Raw genomic sequence first — 20,832 nt, forward strand, 5'->3', positions numbered from 1 at the left:
CAGCGCAGCTTTCTCTCATTCCAGCCCTGATTCAGTGGTGCTTTTTCCTACCTCCCTCCTTTTCATTTTAAACCCAAGACCAGGGTATTCTTTATGTCAATCTATTTGGCCATGATTGCATCTCAAACATAATATTCATCTTCCCTCTAGTTGGCTTTTCATGCCGAACCATGCATGGCGGCAGCTCCTGTCTCCCTGGGACACAGGCCCAAGGTTGCTGGTGTGTTATTTAGTCCCACAAACCACAACCCCACAGCCCTTAGACAATGTTTTGTCACCATAAACCGGTCCTGTATGTTTGCACAGTGGCACAGCTCTCACCCCCAGCGGCCCCACTTCTGCTCTTGTAGCAAAAATCCAATTTCTGGGTATTTCAGTTGAGTTTTGGTGGGTATCCAAGTGAGATTTAACTGAAGCGGAGTGTAATGCAAAACCAATCAACCAGTGGATTGGAAAGATGTTATTTGCTACTTTTTAATATTAAAAATGTAAAATGCAAATAATAATATGAAAAATATATATCAGAAGCCCTTCATTTTTTTTAAATAAGTGCACATAAAAGCAGAGTGAGTTGTGGGAAGAAAAAGGCACAACTCCATGGGCAATCTCCAGAGGCAAATCAATAAGGTTTAAAGGGCTTGTTGACCAATAAGAATGAACCTGGGTAAAACAGCTGAAAATGAAAAAAACAGATCAATTATTTATGATTTGGTCTGTCCTTCCAAAACACACTGATGAAAACAAGCTCGAGCTGGGCTGTCTGCGGATCGGTGCCGTGTTTGTCATTGAATCAGGCTGAGCCCAGCGCTGGGGTGACCTCAAGGGAACCCCATGGGGCAGCAACCCCGACGGGGGTCTGGGACATCCAGCTCGTCCCCTCCATCAGGGCACACAGAACCATCTTTGCTTACACAGGTTTTCTGCGGCCTCACAAGAGGTCCACACGTGCTTTTCTCGTGGGGGTTTTGCTCTGACCTCTCTCCTCTCCCCTGTTATTACAAACCCGTGGCTTGGCTGGCAGAGCCAGGGACGTTGGCAGGACACCGGCTGATGCACAGTGGCTCACAGGGAGGCAACGTGATCAGAAAGAGTAATCTCCTTAGGAAATTAATCTATGGGGAAAACGAACAAACAAAAAAACCAAAACCACATTCTCACTGTATATCTTCTTTCAGCAGGTTTTGTTTTTTTCATTGGAAAAAGTCAGCAATGCAGCAAATGGCTTCATGAATATACAGATTGGTTTTGGCAACTACCAATTAGCAAAGAATGTGTTCATGCAGTTCCCAAAAGGCTATTTCCCTGGGAATTTTTTTGTTCTGAATAAGCCATTTTTCATTACAGAAAATACACACACTTAGACAAATAATTCTTGCTGCTTGTTATACTGGAGTCACAGAATCACAGAATAGTTTGGGTTGGAAGGGTCTTTCAAAGCTCCCCCCAGTGCCCCCCCTGCCATGAGCAGGGACATCTTCACCAGCTCAGGTTGCTCAGAGCCCCGTCCAGCCTGGCCTGGGATGTCTCCAGGGATGGTTCATCCACCACCTCTCTGCCCAACCTGGGCCAGGCTCTCACCACCCTCAGGGCCAACAATTTCTTCCTCATGTCCAGCCTGAATCTCCCTCCTTTGGTTTAAAACCAACAAGGTTTGTTCAGCTTGGAGAAGAGGAGACTGAGAGGAGATCTCATCACGGCTACAGCTTCCTCACAAGGGGAGGAGGAAGGGCAGGCACCAAACTCTTCTCTTTAGTGACCAGTGACAGAACCCAAGGGAATGGCAGAAGATGTGCCAGGGAGGGTCAGTTGGACATGAGGAAAAGGTTCTTCCCCCAGAGGTGCTGGACACTGAACAGGCTCCCAGGGAGGTGTCACGGCCCCAACCTGACAGTGTTCAAGAAGAGACTGGACAACGTCCTCAGACACACGGGGTGACCTGTGGGGTGTCCTGTGCAGGGACAGCACTTGGACTCCATGATCCTGGTGAGTCATTCCAACTCAGGACATTCTGTGATTCTATGATCACCCCTTGTCCTATCGCAACAGCCCCTGCTTCAAAGTCTGTCCCCATCTTTCTTATCAGCCCTTTTTAAGCATGGAAAGGCTGCAATGAGGTCTCCCTGGAGCTTCTCTTCCCCAGGCTGAACACCCCAACTCTCTCAGCCTTTAGAGGAAGCCCGGAGAGGGTCAGGCGTCCCGCGCCATGGACCTGTTCTGTGCCCCGCTGGCTCACGCCTGCACCAGCACCCGCACCGGTGCACAGCGTGGCAAAAAGCCTGTGCAAGTACTCAGCAAGTAAAAAAAGCACGTACACCCAGCCTGTGTACTTGCATGCAAGAACATAATGCATGCAAGGACATCTGCAAACAGGACTGGAAAGGCAATTATAAACCCAGCCTGCGCACCTCTTCTTACCCACTCTCAAATTTTTCTGACTCTTCTGCTCGGATCTCTGGTCCATTGAGGTGTGTGTGATGATATTCACCTGCAATAAGGACGCTCTTTTATTAAACCTTTGCAGCACCTATAACTGAGATTCAAGACTCACCAGCACTATAGTAATATTTGTGCATAGAGCCTTGTTTACAGGGCACACCGGGAAGGAGAAATGTCCTGGTATCCACAAAGAGACCCCTGGCTGTGCATAGAGATCAACAATATAAACATGTCAGCGCTGGGGCTCATTACAGCTACTGGAAACCCAGCTGAGGGAATTTTGGGTGTTACTCATCACAGCTTACAGCCAACACCTCCCTCCAGGGAAATCCTACCCAAAAAGTCCCAGGCTGAGGCTCCCCCCTGCTTGTATTGTCCCTACAAGTCCAGCCTGAGTCCTTGCACCAACCATGCAGCAGAGAGAAAGAACTGCAGCACTCAAGTGCAACCACCTCACAGCTTTACCTGAGAGACAGGGACTGCCACAAACCACAGATCAGGGAGACGAGGCCCTACAAGTCAGTTATGATGGAGAGCTTTTTATTTCCCGGTGTTTTAATTTAACAAAGTGCTACATTCCATAGTTACAGTATGAGGAGTTGTTCTTGTCCGAAATAGAAAACCACAAGAAAGCGCAAGGACTGCTAATATCACTCTATGGAAGCAGTGCAGTCCAGAGAAACCTCACCTAGGTGAACATCTGGAGTCAGAGACACCTTTAAAAACCAGCGGCTGTCGAGTGCAGATGCGTTTCATCAGGGCAAGAGCTGCACGTCAGGCAGGCTGGTTCCTCCCATTGGAAATGGGGCTGTGGATGCTGAAGCGGGTGTGTGATGCCTCCAGTAAATTCTGGCTTGTGCTCTTGAGAAATCCCAAGCTGGGCATCCACAGGAAAACAGAGGTGAGCAACTCGCCTTGTGCTGAGTCGAGGGGTTATTATTGCTGCAGCAAAGTCTCCGTCGCAGCCGTTGCACGGGGCCAAGGCTGCGTTAGACATGTCACAACCCACCTCTGCATGAAGGGGTGGGCAGTTCACCCAGCACAGAGGATGAGGAAGACCCTTCTTGGCTGCTTTTTCTTGTCCTGCCTCTTTCAAAATAATCTGCTTGTCTGGCAATGCAGAGGTATCGATTAAATCTGTAGAGTGTTAAGAGACTGGAGACTTCAACCTGAAACTCTCCCCCCCCTCTCTATCTGCAGTCTGATAATTTGAAGCAAATGAATCAAACTCCAGGGGTCATATAGAGAATATTTTGAAGAGGCAAATCCAAAGTCTACTGGCTTAGAAGAGAAGGGAAGGAGCTCAATAATTCTTGTGCTTTAAGGACCTCCAGAAGTGACACTGATGTCAGGGGAGCTGCAGAAAACGCTGTGTTCCAAAGGCTCCTACAGTCTTCCCTGGGACCCAAGGCTGGTTTTGACTGTCCATCTTGCTTCCACATAAAGAATAGCTAAGCTGAAGACATGAGCGACTTCCAGGCTCTGGGGCAGGTGCCTGACTGAAAACAACTGTTCAACAAACACCTCCGCTTCAAATGGGCATCAGTTGGGATCTCCCTGCACTGCTGAGCAGCTCAGAAAGTCAGCCTACCAAAGCAGTCTTCTGCCAACGAGCAGGTCCCAACCAAGGCTTGTGGTTTGTGGTGTTCAGACCCAGAAACAGGCCTGGGAGTGAAGCTGGACCACAAGCAAAAACTTTGGGCAGCTCTTCTATCTCACAAGGCCAGCTCCAGCACAGACCAGAGAGCCAACAGTGAACTGTGCGTGCAGCTGGACCTTCCTTGGCCTACAACTCTACTCCATGCCCGTTTTGTCCCACCTTACTTGCCATATAACCACTCTGATATTTGAAACCACTTGTCAGCCCCACTTGTGGGACTGCTGATTTCTTAAGTTCATTATGTTGAGGAGAGAGAAGAATAATCTTAGAATAGTGTGTGTTGGAAGGGACCTTCAAAGCTCCCCCAGTGCCCCCCCTGCCATGAGCAGGGACATCTTCACCAGCTCAGGTTGCTCAGAGCCCCGTCCAGCCTGGCCTGGGATGTCTCCAGGGATGGTTCAGCCACCACCTCTCTGCCCAACCTGGGCCAGGCTCTCACCACCCTCAGGGACAACAATTTCTTCCCCATGTCCAGCCTGAATCTCCCTCCTTTAGTTTAAAACCATCACCTCTTGTCCTATCACAACAAGCCCTGCTCAAAAGTCTGTCCCCATCTTTCTTACAGGCCCCTTTTAAGTACAGAAAGGCTGCAATAAGAGGCAGGGAAGCTGTCAGTGTTTCCCAAAATGTGGATTTATCAGCACAACAAAAGGCCATGGCACCTCCCTGCCAGCCCTCCCAACCCACCAAACAGCCAACCCATCCATAAAGCTCTTCCTGCACCGCTCGAGCTGCGGGACTTAGACCAGCAGCCTCGCTCAGCCAGCCCTCCTCCTCCTCCCGACCAGCCAGGAGCTCTGCGTTACTTCACTTGTGCCGTTGCCGAACACTCCACATGAACAGGGAAGCGAGAGGAGCCTGTCCTTCACAGGCTGCTATTGCCAGCACCCTGCTGAGCCCCGGCTGCCTGGCTCCTGCTGGTACATCTGCTCTGTTCTGTGGGATCGCTGACAGCTCCTCTTTTCCAGTGTTGTTTTGATTCTCTCTTTCAGGCTATGATGCAAAGGACTCAGCCAGCCCAGCTACCAACCTTTCTACTCCAAGACTTGGCTGGACCAAGGTAAAGCGAGAACATCTTGCAGCTGCCTATGTAGCCTTGTTCCCAGCCTGCCTGGAGCTGTACTTAGAGGTCAAGCCTTTCTGGAGATGATCTCAAGCAAACCAGAATGGAGGAGAAGTCATCCCACCTTGCAACTTAACTCTCATCAGGCCTTGCCAGGAACAAATCATCAGAGAGCACAAGGGACAATGTTTCCTGATTCCTGAAACTGCAAGACACCTCCCAACCACCTCCAAGCTCCAAGAGACCTGGGAAAGAGAAGGAGATCAGTCCAGAAGGAAAACTTCTTAGCTTGGACTGATCATTTGCTATGGAAGAAAGAGGCTTCAACTTTGGATAGAGGCTCCTGGACTTCACAGTGGGCTGTTAAAGATGTGGGGCTGCTTTTAGCAAGGTAAAATTCTCTTGGTCGAAGTCTCAGGAATGAAAAGGGAGAGATGCAAGCCCTGTAGAGCCCTGTCTGGGAAAGCCCATTCTAAAGGGATTGGGGTATGAAGACTCCCCAAGATGTTGATGGACCAGGTTTTATCGTGCCTCCCCCAACCCACGCTCTCAGTGGGATGGATGTGCAAGGGACCATGCACAGCTCTTCGACTGGAAGACCAGCATCAGTAGCAGCATTTTGAATATAGGTTGTCTTGCCTGTCCTTCTCGAGGTGACTCAATAGATGTGTGGGTAAGGCCTACAGGAAAGAACCTGGGCTCTGAAGAGCACTGCTTGATGACCTCTGGTCCAGAGGAGGCCCTGACCCTCTCAAGAAAGAACTGAGCCTTAGGAGGGTTTCCAAATGTCCTGTCTACCTTGTAAACCCACTCACATGCCCACAAGACACTTGCTTCCCATCATCTGTATGTGCCCTTCACAATCTGGCAAGCCTTTTCACTTCTACAGGGAACTAAATCTGCACGTACCCCTCCTCAAGCTCTCATCCATCCCACTTCTTCAAAGACTCAGTGGGATTTAATCTCAGCAGATGTGCGGTCTGGCCTTACTTGTCTCGTCAGGTCTCCTTTGGCAACAGCCGCTGCTCCTTCTATGAAGAATGATTCCCTACACAACAGCGATTTCCACCTCATGAACATAGATATTTTGCATAAATGTCAGACTGAAGTCATTTCACAACCAGAAGCAGAAATAAAGTAACACAGCCCTCTTTCTAGCTATTTTGACATCATTAGCTATGAAGCCCTCAACATCGACAGCCACCTGCTCCGCAGTCTGGTGCCTTTCTGCATTTGGTGGTCTGGAGACAAGACCCATCCAGATCCCCCAGAGGTGCTGCCGTTCATGCAGCTTTCAGGGGCTGAAAATTCAATTTCCAGTGGGTAAAGGAGACACAGCTCCACCTTCATCTCTAGGTGAATGCAGCCTTGTGGAAGAGATGAACCAACAACTAGTGTCCTTCAAACAGGAGGCAGAAGCTGATGAAACCCCTGCCCTGCCTCTTCTCTTACCTACTTGCACACTGAACAAAAGCTACGAGGTCCATGCAAGACTATCCGTCAGTAGGTGAGCGCTGGTATTTATTGTGCTGTAACAGACAGTGCTGGTTGAAAATGGACCAAGATTTTTGTGGTGAATCGAGTGTCGAGGCCATTCCTGTGTGTCTCCAAGAAGCGTGGAGCAGAGCTGAAGGAAGAAAGAAGGGGTGAGAGTCGGGGAACCCAGTGCAGAAATGTGCTTCAAACTGTATCAACAATACTGTAGTCGGGCACTTCTCAGGTGGCAAGGGATACAGTTCAAGTGTATAACTCATTAATTAAGCAGAGCAGCTAATCTTAGCACTAATGAACTCTAGCTCAGGTTATGTAACATTTAAAAATCAACAAATCGGACAGAAGTCATTCACAGTAAAGATTTCCATTCCTGGGTTAGGTGAGAGCTATTGTTATGATTAGATTACTGCCAGCCAGGACCAAAAACAGCACACCAGGATAACAGGGAAAAAAGAATCATCCATATGTATCAGCTCCAGCTGTAACAAGACGCGCTGTGGATCTGAATGAGGCACCGGGTGCAAATGTGGAATCTCACTAGGGTATCAAAACACAGGTCACCGGGCGGTACACGTAGAGCAGAGCATGCCGTTTCGCCGGGGTGGTACCGGCCGTGGCTCGGGGCGGTGGAGAGCAGCGATGCAGCACAAAGTTAGTTGTTCTATTTGTTTGGTTGGTTGGTTTCCTCCCCCTCCCTCTTTCGCAAAGTCACGGGCTCTCACAAGGGCACTGCAGTCCGGTTCAGAATTCATCTTCGGAGCTGTCGGCTAAGAGCATCACTCGGTCTTGCATGCTGTTAAATTCCCGCTGCTGGGGGGAGAAAAGAAACATGAAAGAGGTCTGCATGCAAAAGGGAAATGAAGAGTATTTGCATCCCCCTTAGAGTCTGACCGAGAGGTCCCAACACTTCAACCCAAAGAAAACGTAACCGGGCTGTGCTCGTGTCACAGCCAAAATGGTTAAAAGAAGAGTAGGTGGGACTGGAGTTTTCCTTTGCAGTTGCCATACCTTTCTTTTATGTCTCTTTGAGCCATTTCTCCTTCGGCGGTTCATAATCTTAATGCTGTAGAGTGCTCCTAGGATAAAGAGGGCTCCGGCTATTCCGACTCCTACAGGAACCAGCATCCCTGACATGTACCCAGCCTGTGTGGAAAAGAGAGAAGCAGAGTGGCACTCACAACATCATCCTTTCAGAGATGTTTTTCACCAATCTAGGACTGTGATACATCCCTACACTTGCTTTGTCAAACTTTATTGTACTTGAGCCTGTACCACCTGCCTGCAAAGGATGAGCCTGGCTTCCAGGATCTGTAACAAATGCCTCCACCAGCTCCATTCTAGGATCAAGTTGGTCCAGGAATGTGGGCAGCAGGTGGAGGGAGGTGATTCTGCCCCTCTGCCCCACTCTGGTGAGACCCCCCTGCAGTGCTGGTCCAGCTCTGGGTCCTCAGCACAGGACACACATGGACCTGCTGGAGAGGGGCCAGAGAAGCCACAGAAATGATCCGAAGCTGGAACAGCTCTGCTGGGAGGACAGGCTGAGAGAGTTGGCGTGTTCAGCTGGAGAAGAGAAGCTCCGGGGAGACCTTACTGTGAACCTTCTGTGATTAAAAGGGGCCCATAAGAAAGATGGGGACAGACTTTTGAGCAGGGCCTGTTGCGACAGGACAAGGGGTGATGGGTTTAAACCTTACAACCACTCATCTTCACCTGCACTCCCAAAGCGCAATACAACTTAACAACACTTGCTTACACATTAATTGCTTTTCTTCCATAATCCACTGAGTTTTGGGGCAGAAAAAAAGCTCTTCAGTGCGCACTGCCCTGCCTTCATACTCTTGCCTTACAGGACATCCTTATGATCCTGTTACCTGAAGAATGAAAATATCTGCTTTCACCTGGGGCAGACACAATGCTAACAAAGGCTGCTTCGCTCTCCCAAAACCCTCTAGATCCTGCTTGGGGCTTTAAATAATAACAACTTTGTGCCTGGATCCCAAGGCTTGAGGGATCTTCATCCACATCGCGTACGTTCCCTGGATGCCCTCCCAGAAAACCCAGCACATGTGCTTGGAGGGGCTGTGCCTGTGCCCCCGAAAAAGGAGGTTAGGGAGATCACAGATAAAAGACCGTATCTCTGCGAGGCAATTAAGGTGCTTTAATTGGGTGACCTAATTAGTGCGGCATGGGTTTTTCTATTTCTGGAACTTTGCTGCTGGCGTGGGTGGTGAGGGGAGACTGGAAATGGCTTTTTAGCTGCTGCTCAGCTGAGTTTCCATGTCAGAAATCACTGAACTCTCCAGCCCACCCACAAGCCTTTATCACGCCTGGCCAGCCCGGGCCCTTTTACAGGCTTCCCCCAACAGCTGGACCAATGATTTCAACCCCAAAATCCTGCAACATGAAGCAGATCCAGGACCTGTTGTCCCAGCCCTTCTGTGTCACGCAGCCCAACTCACGAGGGACTGTCTGCAGTTGCTTGATCAGAAACCCCATTTCACTGGCAGCTCTGAAGCCACTTTTTTACCCTCTTGCCAGTGGGGCAGATGCAGCTTCTTTACAGATCCCAGGGATGCTTTTAACACAGCCAATCCATGACCATGACCATCTTGGCTCTGCTGGACTTCGAGATAACCGCAACAAAAGACTTCAGAGGGACGTCATGCCCATTATTCATCACGCCAAATGCAACATTTGCCCAGTGTTTGCAGGAGACCAGACAATAATATATTAGAAATATATATATTCTATAAATCTGTCACTGACCCTACACTCCCCAAGCCCTTCCCTCTTCCAGCAGGGCAGCCCTGATGGACACAGGAGGACACATCTCTTAGGGATGGGGCCATCATGTGCCAGGATCCTCTCCTGAGTGGAGGGATTGGAAAACAGAGAGGACAGGGCTCTGCCAACAGCAAATGAGAGGGGCACGTATTATGCTGATAAACTCAACAAGGAAGAGGAGGAAACTGGGCAAGCCGATTTATTTGGGGGTGATTTGTTTCACCAGCCTGCGGTTGGGGGAGTGTTTTTTGTTGGGTTTTCCCAAGGGCAGACGTCAGCAAAGCAAAAGATCTGCCTCCACACATCTGCCGTTCCCCAAAGGAGGGAGATGGCTCAGGGCTGAGTCTCTCAAGTGGGCACCAGCAGACCCCCAGTTACACCAACGCCATGCAGTCCAACATCTACCTACAAGAGGTTCAGACCCTACAGAGCAACCTCTTTGGAGACTGGACCGTGCAACACCCACCTCTGCAATGGGGGAGGGCAGAGGCAGCCAGCAAGGTGCCAAGAAGAAAGGAGTGAAAGCTCCAGCTCCAGTGAGAAGATGCCTGATGCCCCCAACTTGTGTTGTGCCAATGGGTAGGTCTGGCATGAGCAGGTGATCCCTTCATGCTACACCAGCCAGTCTTGGTGTTTGCTTTTTACCTTCGATGGGAAAACCATCCTCTGCCCTTTTGGCGTTCGCTTGGGCTGATGGCCAAGGTGCTCTGCTAAGGGCATAGACCACCCTAGACGTGTCTCCTTCCTATTGTAGGCAGAAAAGCAACTCACCAAGGGCGAGGCAGGAATCCACCTCAAACCCTTCCACTCTCCAGTCCTGGAAAACAAATACCCAGACCCTGTCTCTCTGCCCAAATTTGATGGTAAGATGCTGCTGAAATTTGGTGGGGATCATGTGGGAAGGCTGAGCTCATCGACTAACAATCTACTTAAGCTTAGAGATGTATTTTCAGAGGCTGGAGTTTCCTATTGAGTCATTATTCCTGTGGTGGGTTTTTTAATCTATTAACTCTGATCCTCTTCAAGAATTTCCAGGCTCTGCTGAGTCACAAAATGTCCTTGTCTTAAAACACTACCACCATCTCATTGCCAGCTTCACGGCTTCACCATCATCAACACAACATTTGGAAGGTTTCACAACCATGTCATAATGTTAATATCTGCCTTAGGGCAGCAGAGCCTAAAAATCCATCACTGCCTGTGGCTGGCACAGTTCTTGATTTCATGGACCACCACTTTGGGACCAAAGATCAGGGTCTGTTGTCTTTTCAGTCTTCCCGTGTTTGCTCTTTTTCCTTCCAGGAATTTGCAGCTCTTGTTGCATGTGGAGGCAGGAGAGTTCTCATCCCGAGGCAGTGGAACGGCACACAGCCTCTCACCAGAGAGGATCACCAGATCCTCTTGACTTGGATCTAAAACCAAGCTTAGGACTTAGAGAAAAGGGATGGCGCCAAGTTAGAGGGCAATAAAAAAGTAACCCATGTAGTCTGAAGAGAAGGGGATTTTCTAGCGCAAAGAAGTCTATCAAATATGATATTGAAGTGCTGGAGCGGGTCCAGAGAAGAGCAACAAGACTGGGGAAGGGACTTGAACACAAGACCTACGGGGAGAGGCTGAGGGAGCTGGACTTGTTCAGTCTGGAGCAGAGGAGGCTTAGAGGTGAGCTCAGCACTCTCTAGAACGACCTGAAGGGCAGTTCTAGCCAGGGGGGATTGGGCTCTTCTCCCAGGCACTCAGCAATAGGACAAGGGGGCAGAGGCTTCAACTCTGCCAGGGGAAATTTAGGCTGGAGATTAGAAAGCAATTCTGTGCAGAGAGAGTGGTCAGCATTGGAATGGCTGCCCAGGGAGGTGCTGGACTCACCGGCCCTGGAGGGTTTTAAACTGAGATTGGCCATGGCACTTAGTGCCATGATCTGGTCAATGGACTGGAGTTGGACCAAGGGTTGGACTGGATGAGCTCTGAGGGCTTTTCCAACCCAGTCCATTCTGGGATTCTGTGAAATACCCCTCTCCCTACTCCTGCTCTTATTTACTACTCATTGGGGATGTACTGTGGATTTACACCACTATATACAACAGCAGCATCTGGTTCACTTGCCTCCCAGAGAAATTTTAAGCCCTTTCTCGATTGCCTTTGTAAAGATAATGAACTGCACTGACGAGAGTTTATTTATTCCTGCAAGTAAAAATGTTTTTCCTTTTAAAGTAATTGAAACACTGAGCCTCCTACCTTATCTTTCAGCTTCTCCATCCAGCTTCTCACTGAAAAATAAGACAAAAAAAGATGCAATCATGTTACTTGTTATATTAGTTAGTAACGAATTATAATGATAGTATTAAAATAGGCACTAATTAACTTGACAAGCTGCTAACACTTTTCTTTAGATTTCCTCTTTTCTCATTCATGAAAAAGAGCAAATGCAGCAAATCAACACAAGAAACACTTGAAGCGAGCTGGCAGGCAAAAACATCGCTTTTGCCTGTGCAATTCACATCTTCAGAGTGATTGAAAACAGGAAGATTAAATAAAGTATTTCGGGTTGTGTGTTTTTAACCAGCATTTCTCATACACCCAGTGGGATGAAAACCTTACAGTGTGGTTATCCCCTTGCGCTCACCTCCTCCATGTAGATAACCTTCCCTCGTTTTGGCATAGCCTGTAAAAATGCCTTAAAAAGCTATTATTCCCTGTCTTTTATTCCCCTGTTTTTTGGGAAGCAGCCACTGTCTGCTTTGGGAAGTCACCAGAAAATATCAGAGGAATGGGACAGCACTGGAGGTGTTAAATTACTAAACCAAGTAAATTCATACTGCCATCACAGAGACTTTCATTTCCTAACAGTTAATAGAAGTGCCATGAAATATGATACCCGAGAATTAAAAGTCTTTAATGGCATGTACTTTGGGATGAACTATTCAAGCTCATCCCAAAGAACCGCAAGCGCTGAGCCGCGGGGGCAGGACTCATTAACTCTGTATTCGTCTGCGCTGCACCAAGGAGGAAAGAAATGCTCAGCCTTTGAGAGATCCGCTGATGTTGTAATTAATTCCTACTCGTAGGTAAGAGGCAAGAAAACAGTTAAATGTTGGGTTTTTTCAGGGTCCAGCAACTGTGTTTTAAGCCCCGCTCAAGGATCCCTGTTCCTCCAGGAGGACAGTGCTGGAGGCACATGGGGACTCTTGGATGCACCAATGTCCTTCTGAGGGATATTTCTCCCAGGACACATTAGATCCCAAATGTAACACACCATTTAAGGAGCAACACCCTATTTCCAAGCCTGCTTTCTTAAAGAAGCTCCCTTCAAAGCTTTCATTAGCGGTATTAGAGCCTGTCTGTTGGCACAGGTACATATAGAACTCTGGGAACCATCCTACTGAAATGAGCCTTATGTAAGCGGGCTGGGTGCAGCACCAGAAAACAGCCTTCTTATCTATCAAATACAATACAGAGAAGCACAGCAGCTAGGAAGTAATAAGACTTGGCCCTGACATCAGCATCACTGAATTAAACCGCATAATTTTAACAAGTCTGATGTAGCTTGAACGCTCCTTTTTAACTATTAGTAATATAACACTTTGCAAACAGAAGGATTCCAAATTACCTGGAGGTGAAAAATGTATGGAACTGGCACAGGAGTGTACACACAAGCTTAACTGTCTCTGACAGGTAGCTAAGTAAAAAGCTTTTGTTATCTGGGCGACATACTCAGTCACCCACAGCACTAGAAGAGGATAAGGTGTCTACTTTTACCACCCTTCCCACCATTAGTCCGGACCTGCATGGACTAAAGCCATAGCAAACTCAATTGATGAAGGTGCCACCACCATCATCCTCTGCCAGTTCAAGCCTGCATGACTTGAATTTCTGGTATTTCACTCGCAGAGGGGAAGGAAACACAAGGTTCCTCCGGGTTGCATTTCTCAGCTGGGTTTGTAGGTGCAACACTAAAACACTGAGCGTAAACGTAGACTATTACGGGGAGCGCTACACCATTGCCTTTCTGACAGGCACACACAGAAAATTCTGCTTAAATCCACAAATATTACAAAGCAAAGGAATTCACCCCAAAATTCTTGCTGAAGACCCTTCTCATCCTTTCACGTTTAACGATGCTATCATGTTTTATTCCAGGCTGAAGGGAAGAGGGTTGATGGTGACTCGCAGTAGAATCATGGAATTGTACAATCATTCTGGTTGGAAGAGACCCTCAAGATCATTGATTCCAACTATAACCTAACTCTAGCACTAAACCCTGTCCCTAAGAACCTCATCTACGCATCTTTGAAACCTCTCCAGGGATGGTGACTCCACCACCGCCTTGGGCAGCCTGTTCCAATGCTTCACAACCATGTATGTGAAGAGTTTTTTCCTAATATCCAACCTGAACCTTCCCTGCCACAACTTGAGGCCATTTCCTCTTGTCCTATCACTTGTTACTTGGGAGAAGAGACCAACCCCCTCCACGATACAACCTCAGTAACAGCCACAGTGTCAAAACCACGGTGCATGATCTGAAGCGTTGGACCAATGTCCTCCCTGCACATCCACACAGCAGCACGAGTCCACACGGTGCTGCTGTGATGCTCGGTTTGCCCCAACTCAAACTAAGCACAAACCCTATTTGACACGTCTTTCACAATAATTAAGTGGGATTGGTGGTCTCATCAATAGTTGACCCGCTTTCTTGCAGCCAAACAATGGTTCCTCTAAAGCAGCGATTAACTCCGGAGTATTTCTAACAAGTCGGAGGCAAGAGCTGATCTAATAATATTCTACTACCTATTTTCAACAAACACGAATTCTAGCTTTGTTCCCCTCTGTTCTGCAAAATGACAGCAGCACGTCCATTGGGACCCACAGACGATGCTACAGTACAAATCTTTATTTGCTGTTTATACAACAGCTCATTATTAAAACCAACCTTGTTTTCAGCCATGTAAAGCGCATGCCAGATGCCTCTGTGAATCAGCCTGAGCCACGTTAAAAACACCAAAGGTGATTTCTCCTCCAGCCTGGACTCCTCTAATGCAGCCACACGTTGGCTCTGGATGGTTGAAAGCCCCCCAACCTGTGCTAGAGGAAAATAGTGATCGCAGATTTGGGAGGTTAAAGCAGCAAGAGGTCAAAAACCTTCAGTGTCCCAGGAGGATTTCACCCATGTGCAGGCCAATGGTACCTGGGGTGGGTTAGAAGGGGGTGGTCAGTAGGTCAGAGAGGTTCTCCTGCCCCTCTGCTCTGCCCTGGGGAGACCACACCTGGAATCTTGTGTCCAGTTGTGGCCCCTCAGTTCCAGAAGGACAGGGAACTGCTGGAGAGAGTCCAGCGCAGCCACCAAGATGCTGAAGGGAGTGGAGCATCTCCCGTGTGAGGAAAGGCTGAGGGAGCTGGGGCTCTGGAGCTGGAGAAGAGGAGACTGAGGGGGGACTCATTCATGGGGATCAATGTGGAAAGGGGGAGTGTCAGGAGGATGGAGCCAGGCTCTTCTGGGTGACAACCAATGGTAGGACAAGGGGCAATGGGTTCAAACTGGAACACAGGAGGTTCCACTTACAGATGAGAAGAAACTTCTTCTCAGTGAGGGTGTCAGAGCCTGGCCCAGGCTGCCCAGGGAGGTTGTGGAGTCTCCTTCTGTGCAGCCATTCAAACCCGCCTGGACACCTTCCTGTGGAACCTCAGCTGGGTGTTCCTGCTCCATGGGGGGGTTGCACTGGATGAGCTTTCCAGGTCCCTTCCAATCCCTCACATTCTGGGATCTGTGATTAGCGGGTGCAGTTCTCCCGGACAGACCCCTCAGGTCTACAAGTCAAGTCAAGGAGCACCAGATTACCATGAATTACAAACACTTTTAATGCCACTAATGCACAAAACTGGTTAAACGCCTCCAAGGAAATGACAAACCAGTGTGTCATTGAAACCGAACGCTTACTGCTCCAATTATTTACCCATATGTGGGCACTGCGGGGTGCGGGTAGGAGATAGAGCACTTTTTCAAGTTAGAATTTATATCTGTGCTAAATGGCTAACATCAATTAATCCTGGACTTCAGACTCTAATTATGCATCACCATCCATAATTAATATTCTGGACTTGGTTGTGGAAGAACATTGTGGATGTGCAAAAATACAGCACTCTCCAAGAACACTGGGTAACTTGCCAATGAGGCCAAGCAAATAATTGGTAAAAAATACTCTAATCCATGTCTTTTCCATACTCTCCTTTGTTTGCTTTTTTTTCTTCCCTGATAACTGAAAAATACTCTAATTGGACTGAATAAATCTAACTACTCCTACATTTATATAATCCTTAAATGACATTCGGCCCTTGGAAGGCAACCGCAAGGCTGATGTGGCCCCGGGTGAAAATGAGTTTGACACCTCTGCTCTAATCCATGTATTTTTCATTGTCTCTTTCTTTATATTTTCAGTGCCTGATCACTAAACATCCTGAAAAAATGACAATATTTGGGTGTGAAATCGCTAACAAGTGTCTGCATTGCTGCCTTGTCCTCCCTGGCATTTCAAGGACAGTGACCAGTCCCAGCTCTGCCTCGGCTTAATTTTGATCCCTCGGTTTCATGGGGAACCGAGTTAGATGAGTGCAGAGCACTTCTGAAAATTACATACATAATCCCACATTTCCTCAGTGATCTATATAATGTCTGCATCTCTGCAAATTGATTTTAAATAATGTATAGCTTAAGATTAAGCAGGTCAGGAGCGCGGAGGAGGAGCTCGGTTGTCTGGCACCGGCATCAGAGCAGCCCAGGATGAGTTCAGGCAGTTACAGATGCACCGTGCTATTTTTAGTCTTTTTTACCCAGCTTTCCCCTTCCAAATGTGCAGGCAGCTATTAAAAAGCCACGGTGCCAACTGAACAAGTCAAGCTCATTTGCAGAGGTAAGCAGCAACCTGCACTGCTTGCCCGGCTCGTCCTTGGAGGAACTTGGTCCAAAGGGCCAAAAAGCCCCACGAGGAAAACCTTTCTAAAACTTCACGTTTTTCCAGGTGCAGGTTGCAGGTCCAGGAGGGGATGGGTGGCATTTGAGGGTCTGCGGCACATGGCACTTGATGGCCCAGCATCTCCTTTCATCACTGAACTGTGTCCTACAGCTTTGCATCCCTACAAGAATAGATTCAGTCAGCGTACTCAAGCTGCTCGGTTGTTTTTTGTGGGGTTCCTCTTCACAAAGGGGGTGCTCAGATATAATTTACAATGGAGAATTGAGGCGCAAGAGGTTTGGAAGCTGCCTCCGAGTTCAGCTGGAAGGATCCTCTGACAACGAAGCGTTCACATGATTTACATCAGTGACAAACCCAGTATTTGCCAGCCCTGACCAAAGAAAATGAAATTAATGTAGCATGACAGACCATATTCACCACAAATCTAAACCACACTGACACTTTCCTCCCAGGGAAGAGCGTGAGCTCTTGGTGCTCTGCTCAGGGATCTGGCAGCACCCTCAGCTTATGGCCGTGCAAAGTCCCACTACAAACAACTCACCTGAAAGGAGAGGGGATGTCAACTGAGGACAAAGATCTGGAAAAAGCACACAAAGCACTTACTACACAGTGGTTCCCATGGCTACTGTGCATCCCCACCATGGCAAAAAGTGGGCCCACGTGTACTGATATTAGCTGTGGAAACAGAGCTTCCATGAACCTTTGTTCACAGCCTCACTTCTTGGTGCTGTTCAGTGGACTGTCCACCTTCAAATAAGTTCTTATTTGGGCAGGAACAACCCTGGGTTCCAGTATAGGTTGGGAAAACCCGTTAGAGAGCAGTGTAGGGGAAAGGGAGCTGGGGGTCCTGGGGACAGCAGGGTGACCAAGAGCCAGCACTGGGCCCTTGTGGCCAGGAAGGCCAATGGTACCTGGGGTGGGTTAGAAGGGGGTGGTCAGTAGGTCAGAGAGGTTCTCCTGCCCCTCTGCTCTGCCCTGGGGAGACCACACCTGGAATCTTGTGTCCAGTTGTGGCCCCTCAGTTCCAGAAGGACAGGGAACTGCTGGAGAGAGTCCAGCGCAGCCACCAAGATGCTGAAGGGAGTGGAGCATCTCCCGTGTGAGGAAAGGCTGAGGGAGCTGGGGCTCTGGAGCTGGAGAAGAGGAGACTGAGGGGGGACTCATTCATGGGGATCAATATGGAAAGGGTGAGTGTCAGGAGGATGGAGCCAGGCTCTTCTGGGTGACAACCAATGGTAGGACAAGGGGTAATGGGATCAAACTAGAACACAGGAGGTTCCACTTAAATTTGAGAAGAAACTTGTTCCTGGTGAGGGTGTCAGAGCCTGGCCCAGGCTGCCCAGGGAGGTTGTGGAGTCTCCTTCTGTGCAGCCATTCAAACCCGCCTGGACACCTTCCTGTGGAACCTCAGCTGGGTGTTCCTGCTCCATGGGGGGATTGCACTGGATGAGCTTTCCAGGTCCCTTCAATCCCTGACATCCTGTGATTCTGTGATTTGTTGGTCAGGTCTCTTGATCCCCCTTTTATTTTGGAAGCTGCAGGGTGCTGGGTGCCAGAGCCAGGCTCTACCTTTAAGCCTCACCATAAATCATCATCAAACCCCTTACCAAACGCTTTTCCTTGCTTCCTTCACCACCCCCTCTGAAATCAGGAGCACAGGTCCTCTGGGCTTCATGCTTTGCCGACTTTTAGTAATCCTAATTGCCTAATTATCCACTCCAATGGTATGATAAAGCTGCTTAATAATTCTGTTCACTTCTCATTCATTCTCGGATAAGAAAATGCAAAGATTTTACCTTCTGGTGGAGATCTCGATCAATAATTCATGCTCTCCTGCCATCAGTTCTGACTCCCTTTTCCCCTCTTGTATATCCTGCTGCTTTATCTTATCACTTTAGTTCCATCCTATCACACTGTTTTAATTATATTTCCATTTTTAATCATGATCTCAAGCAATTCTATTTTTCCATGGCAAAACCAGCACATCATCCGTCTGCCCTGTGTATCTCACTGTACTTTCAAATCCAGCATTTCCATCTAAAGTCCAGAATCTTGATACTGATCGGTATATCCAGCACCATTCTCCACCATGACCACCAGAGCAGCGGTGAAAATGTGGCACCCAAGCTCCTATATGCTCTCCAAAGGGCAGAGAAAAGGCCTGAAGGATGGTTTTACGGTTAAGCTGGAGCTCAGGTAACCTGACCCAACCTTTGCATCTGTAATTCCCTAAATGCAATAAGCAAGAGAGCTGCACCAAGCTTCATTCTGAGCAAGCAGAAAACACCAGTCACCCCTATAGACTCAGAGCATCAAAAGATTTTGATCTAACAGCTCCTGTTCATTGCTGTCACATCTGTGAAACCAGAGACACCCCTATCTCGGGAACCAGGGAAGCTGTTTGAGGACAAGGCCCCCACTGCAGCAGATGACAGGCCCCACCGCAAGTGACCTGTGCACCAGACAAAGATGGATGGAGCCAAGGAGCACAGAGAGCAGCAGTTTTTGAGCACTGGAAATGCCTGTCATGGATGTTTGGTTTGCTCTGCCTTCCTCTGACCAGGACAAGGTTTTTGTCCCACCCACAGCTACAGTTGTTTTAAGGTAGGAAAAGTCCAGCTTGGCATATTTGCAACAGCATGAAAATTGTAGATGCATAGTGAGGAGGCTTTGTGTAGGTCATGGTATGGTGAAACGTAGCTGGACCTTGCAGTTGATGCAGCTCAGCACATCTCCCATCGCCTTTTCCCCAGGACAAACTCATTCACCTCTTCCATGCCTGGGTGCTACCTGGCTCTCCCTGTTCCCCGCCATGAAATGGCTGGGCTTTGCGGTTGCTTCTGGTTGGAGCTAACGACTGGTGGTAGTCGGGAGGAGTAACATTTGTTCCTGATGGTTAGACTGTGCTAGAGACACAGCTGCCAGAACAGCTGCCTGTATTAACCTCTGCAGTGAGAAAACGGGATGATACCGTCCTCTAGAGCACCTCTTCAACCTCCGTTACATACATTGGAGCACGAGATTTGCTGTAGTTAGTCCTCCTCTTCCCTCACTTCCATGCACAATTTCCAAGCTGTATTCCTCATTCCAGCAGAGGAGAGTTGGTTAAAGTGTAAAAAATAGAGAAAAATCAGTCCAGGTACACCAAGCAATCTGCCCTGTTAAGCTTGAGAGGTAGGACTGTGCAAACCTCATGAAGTTCAAGCCAAGTGCAAGGTCCTGCACAAACACAGTGGAGAATGGATGGGGAGCAGCCCTGAGGAGAAGGACTTGGGGGTGTTGGTTGATGAGAAGTTCAACAAAGAGCCAGCAATGTGTGGCCACAGCCCAGAAAGCCAACTGCATCCTGGGCTGTATCAAGAGAAGCGTGGCCAGCAGGTGAAGGGAGGTGACTGTCCCCCTCTATCGCACTCTGGTGAGACCCCCCTGCAGTCCTGTGTCCAGCTCTGGGGTCCCCAGCATAAGAAGGACATGGAACTGTTGGAACGAGTCCAGAGGAGGCCACAAAGATGATCAGAGGGACAAAACAGTCTCAGGGCAGGCTGAGAGTTGGGGTTGTTCAGCCTGGAGAAGAGAAGGCTCTGGGGAGACCTTTTAGCAGCCTGCTAGTACATGAAGACCTACAGGAAAGCTGGAGAGGGACTCTTTACAAGGGCATGTAGTGATAGGACAAGGGGTAATGGCTTTAAACCAAAAGAAGGGAGATTTAGATCAGTTATAAAGAAGAAATTCTTGCCCAGGAGGGTGCTGAGGCCCTGGCACAGGCTGCCCAGAGAAGCTGTGGATGCTCCACCCCTGGAAGTGTTCAAGCCCAGGTTGGACGGGGCTCTGAGCAACCTGGCCTGGTGGAAGGTGACCCTGCCCATGGCAGGGGGGTGGAACAAGATGATCTTTAAAGTCCCTTCCAACCCAAACCATTCTGTGATTATATTACCATACAGATTTCATCCCTTTCTCTTGCGGGTAAGACTTTCTTTTAAATGAGTCTAGCGAGAACAATTTTGCAGAAATGCTCCGTGCTTCATCTGCTCGGCTCTGAGTAGCTAATGGCACAAGGCTGCATCGGCTCCTTTTCCCTAAAAAATACAATTGCCAATTTACTTACTAGCACAAATAAATAATACAGAAAGCAGCATTTGGCTGAGAGGTGGCTTATTTTTAATTCCAGAAGAAAAACTATTTCTACTCGACGTGAATTTTGATGAATGCATTTCCCCGCATGCCCAACTCAAGAAGACTCGAATAGAGCCAAATAATCAAACAAAAGTCAAGCTGACAATTACCATTTGGTTTTCAGAAACAAACAAACAAAAAAACAAACAAAACATTGGGTGAACTTTGAATTAATAAAGTGAACTTTACTAGTTACCATACAACTGTCTGGCTCATTAACCGTACCGACTACAACCTTTCCCTGGTTGCGCAGCTACAGC

At 48.4% G+C, this 20,832-nt stretch overlaps 1 protein-coding gene across 1 annotated transcript in view; it reads right to left on the reverse strand.

Annotated features, from left to right (window-relative positions):
• Positions 1–2,955: 2,955 nt before the first annotated feature.
• ARMH4 (armadillo like helical domain containing 4) overlaps positions 2,956–20,832 on the reverse strand; it is a 72,862-nt gene continuing 54,985 nt past the window's right edge. The window contains exons 6-8 of the mRNA XM_065839537.2: positions 11,670–11,701; positions 7,662–7,796; positions 2,956–7,463 (exon numbers count right to left, since the gene is read on the reverse strand). Coding sequence (XP_065695609.1) covers positions 7,395–7,463; positions 7,662–7,796; positions 11,670–11,701 — 236 coding nt within the window. The 3' untranslated portion in view covers positions 2,956–7,394. The remainder of the gene's footprint in view (positions 7,464–7,661; positions 7,797–11,669; positions 11,702–20,832) is intronic.

This window comes from Patagioenas fasciata, chromosome 5 (assembly GCF_037038585.1).
Source record: "Patagioenas fasciata isolate bPatFas1 chromosome 5, bPatFas1.hap1, whole genome shotgun sequence".
Taxonomy (NCBI): Eukaryota; Metazoa; Chordata; class Aves; order Columbiformes; family Columbidae; genus Patagioenas; species Patagioenas fasciata.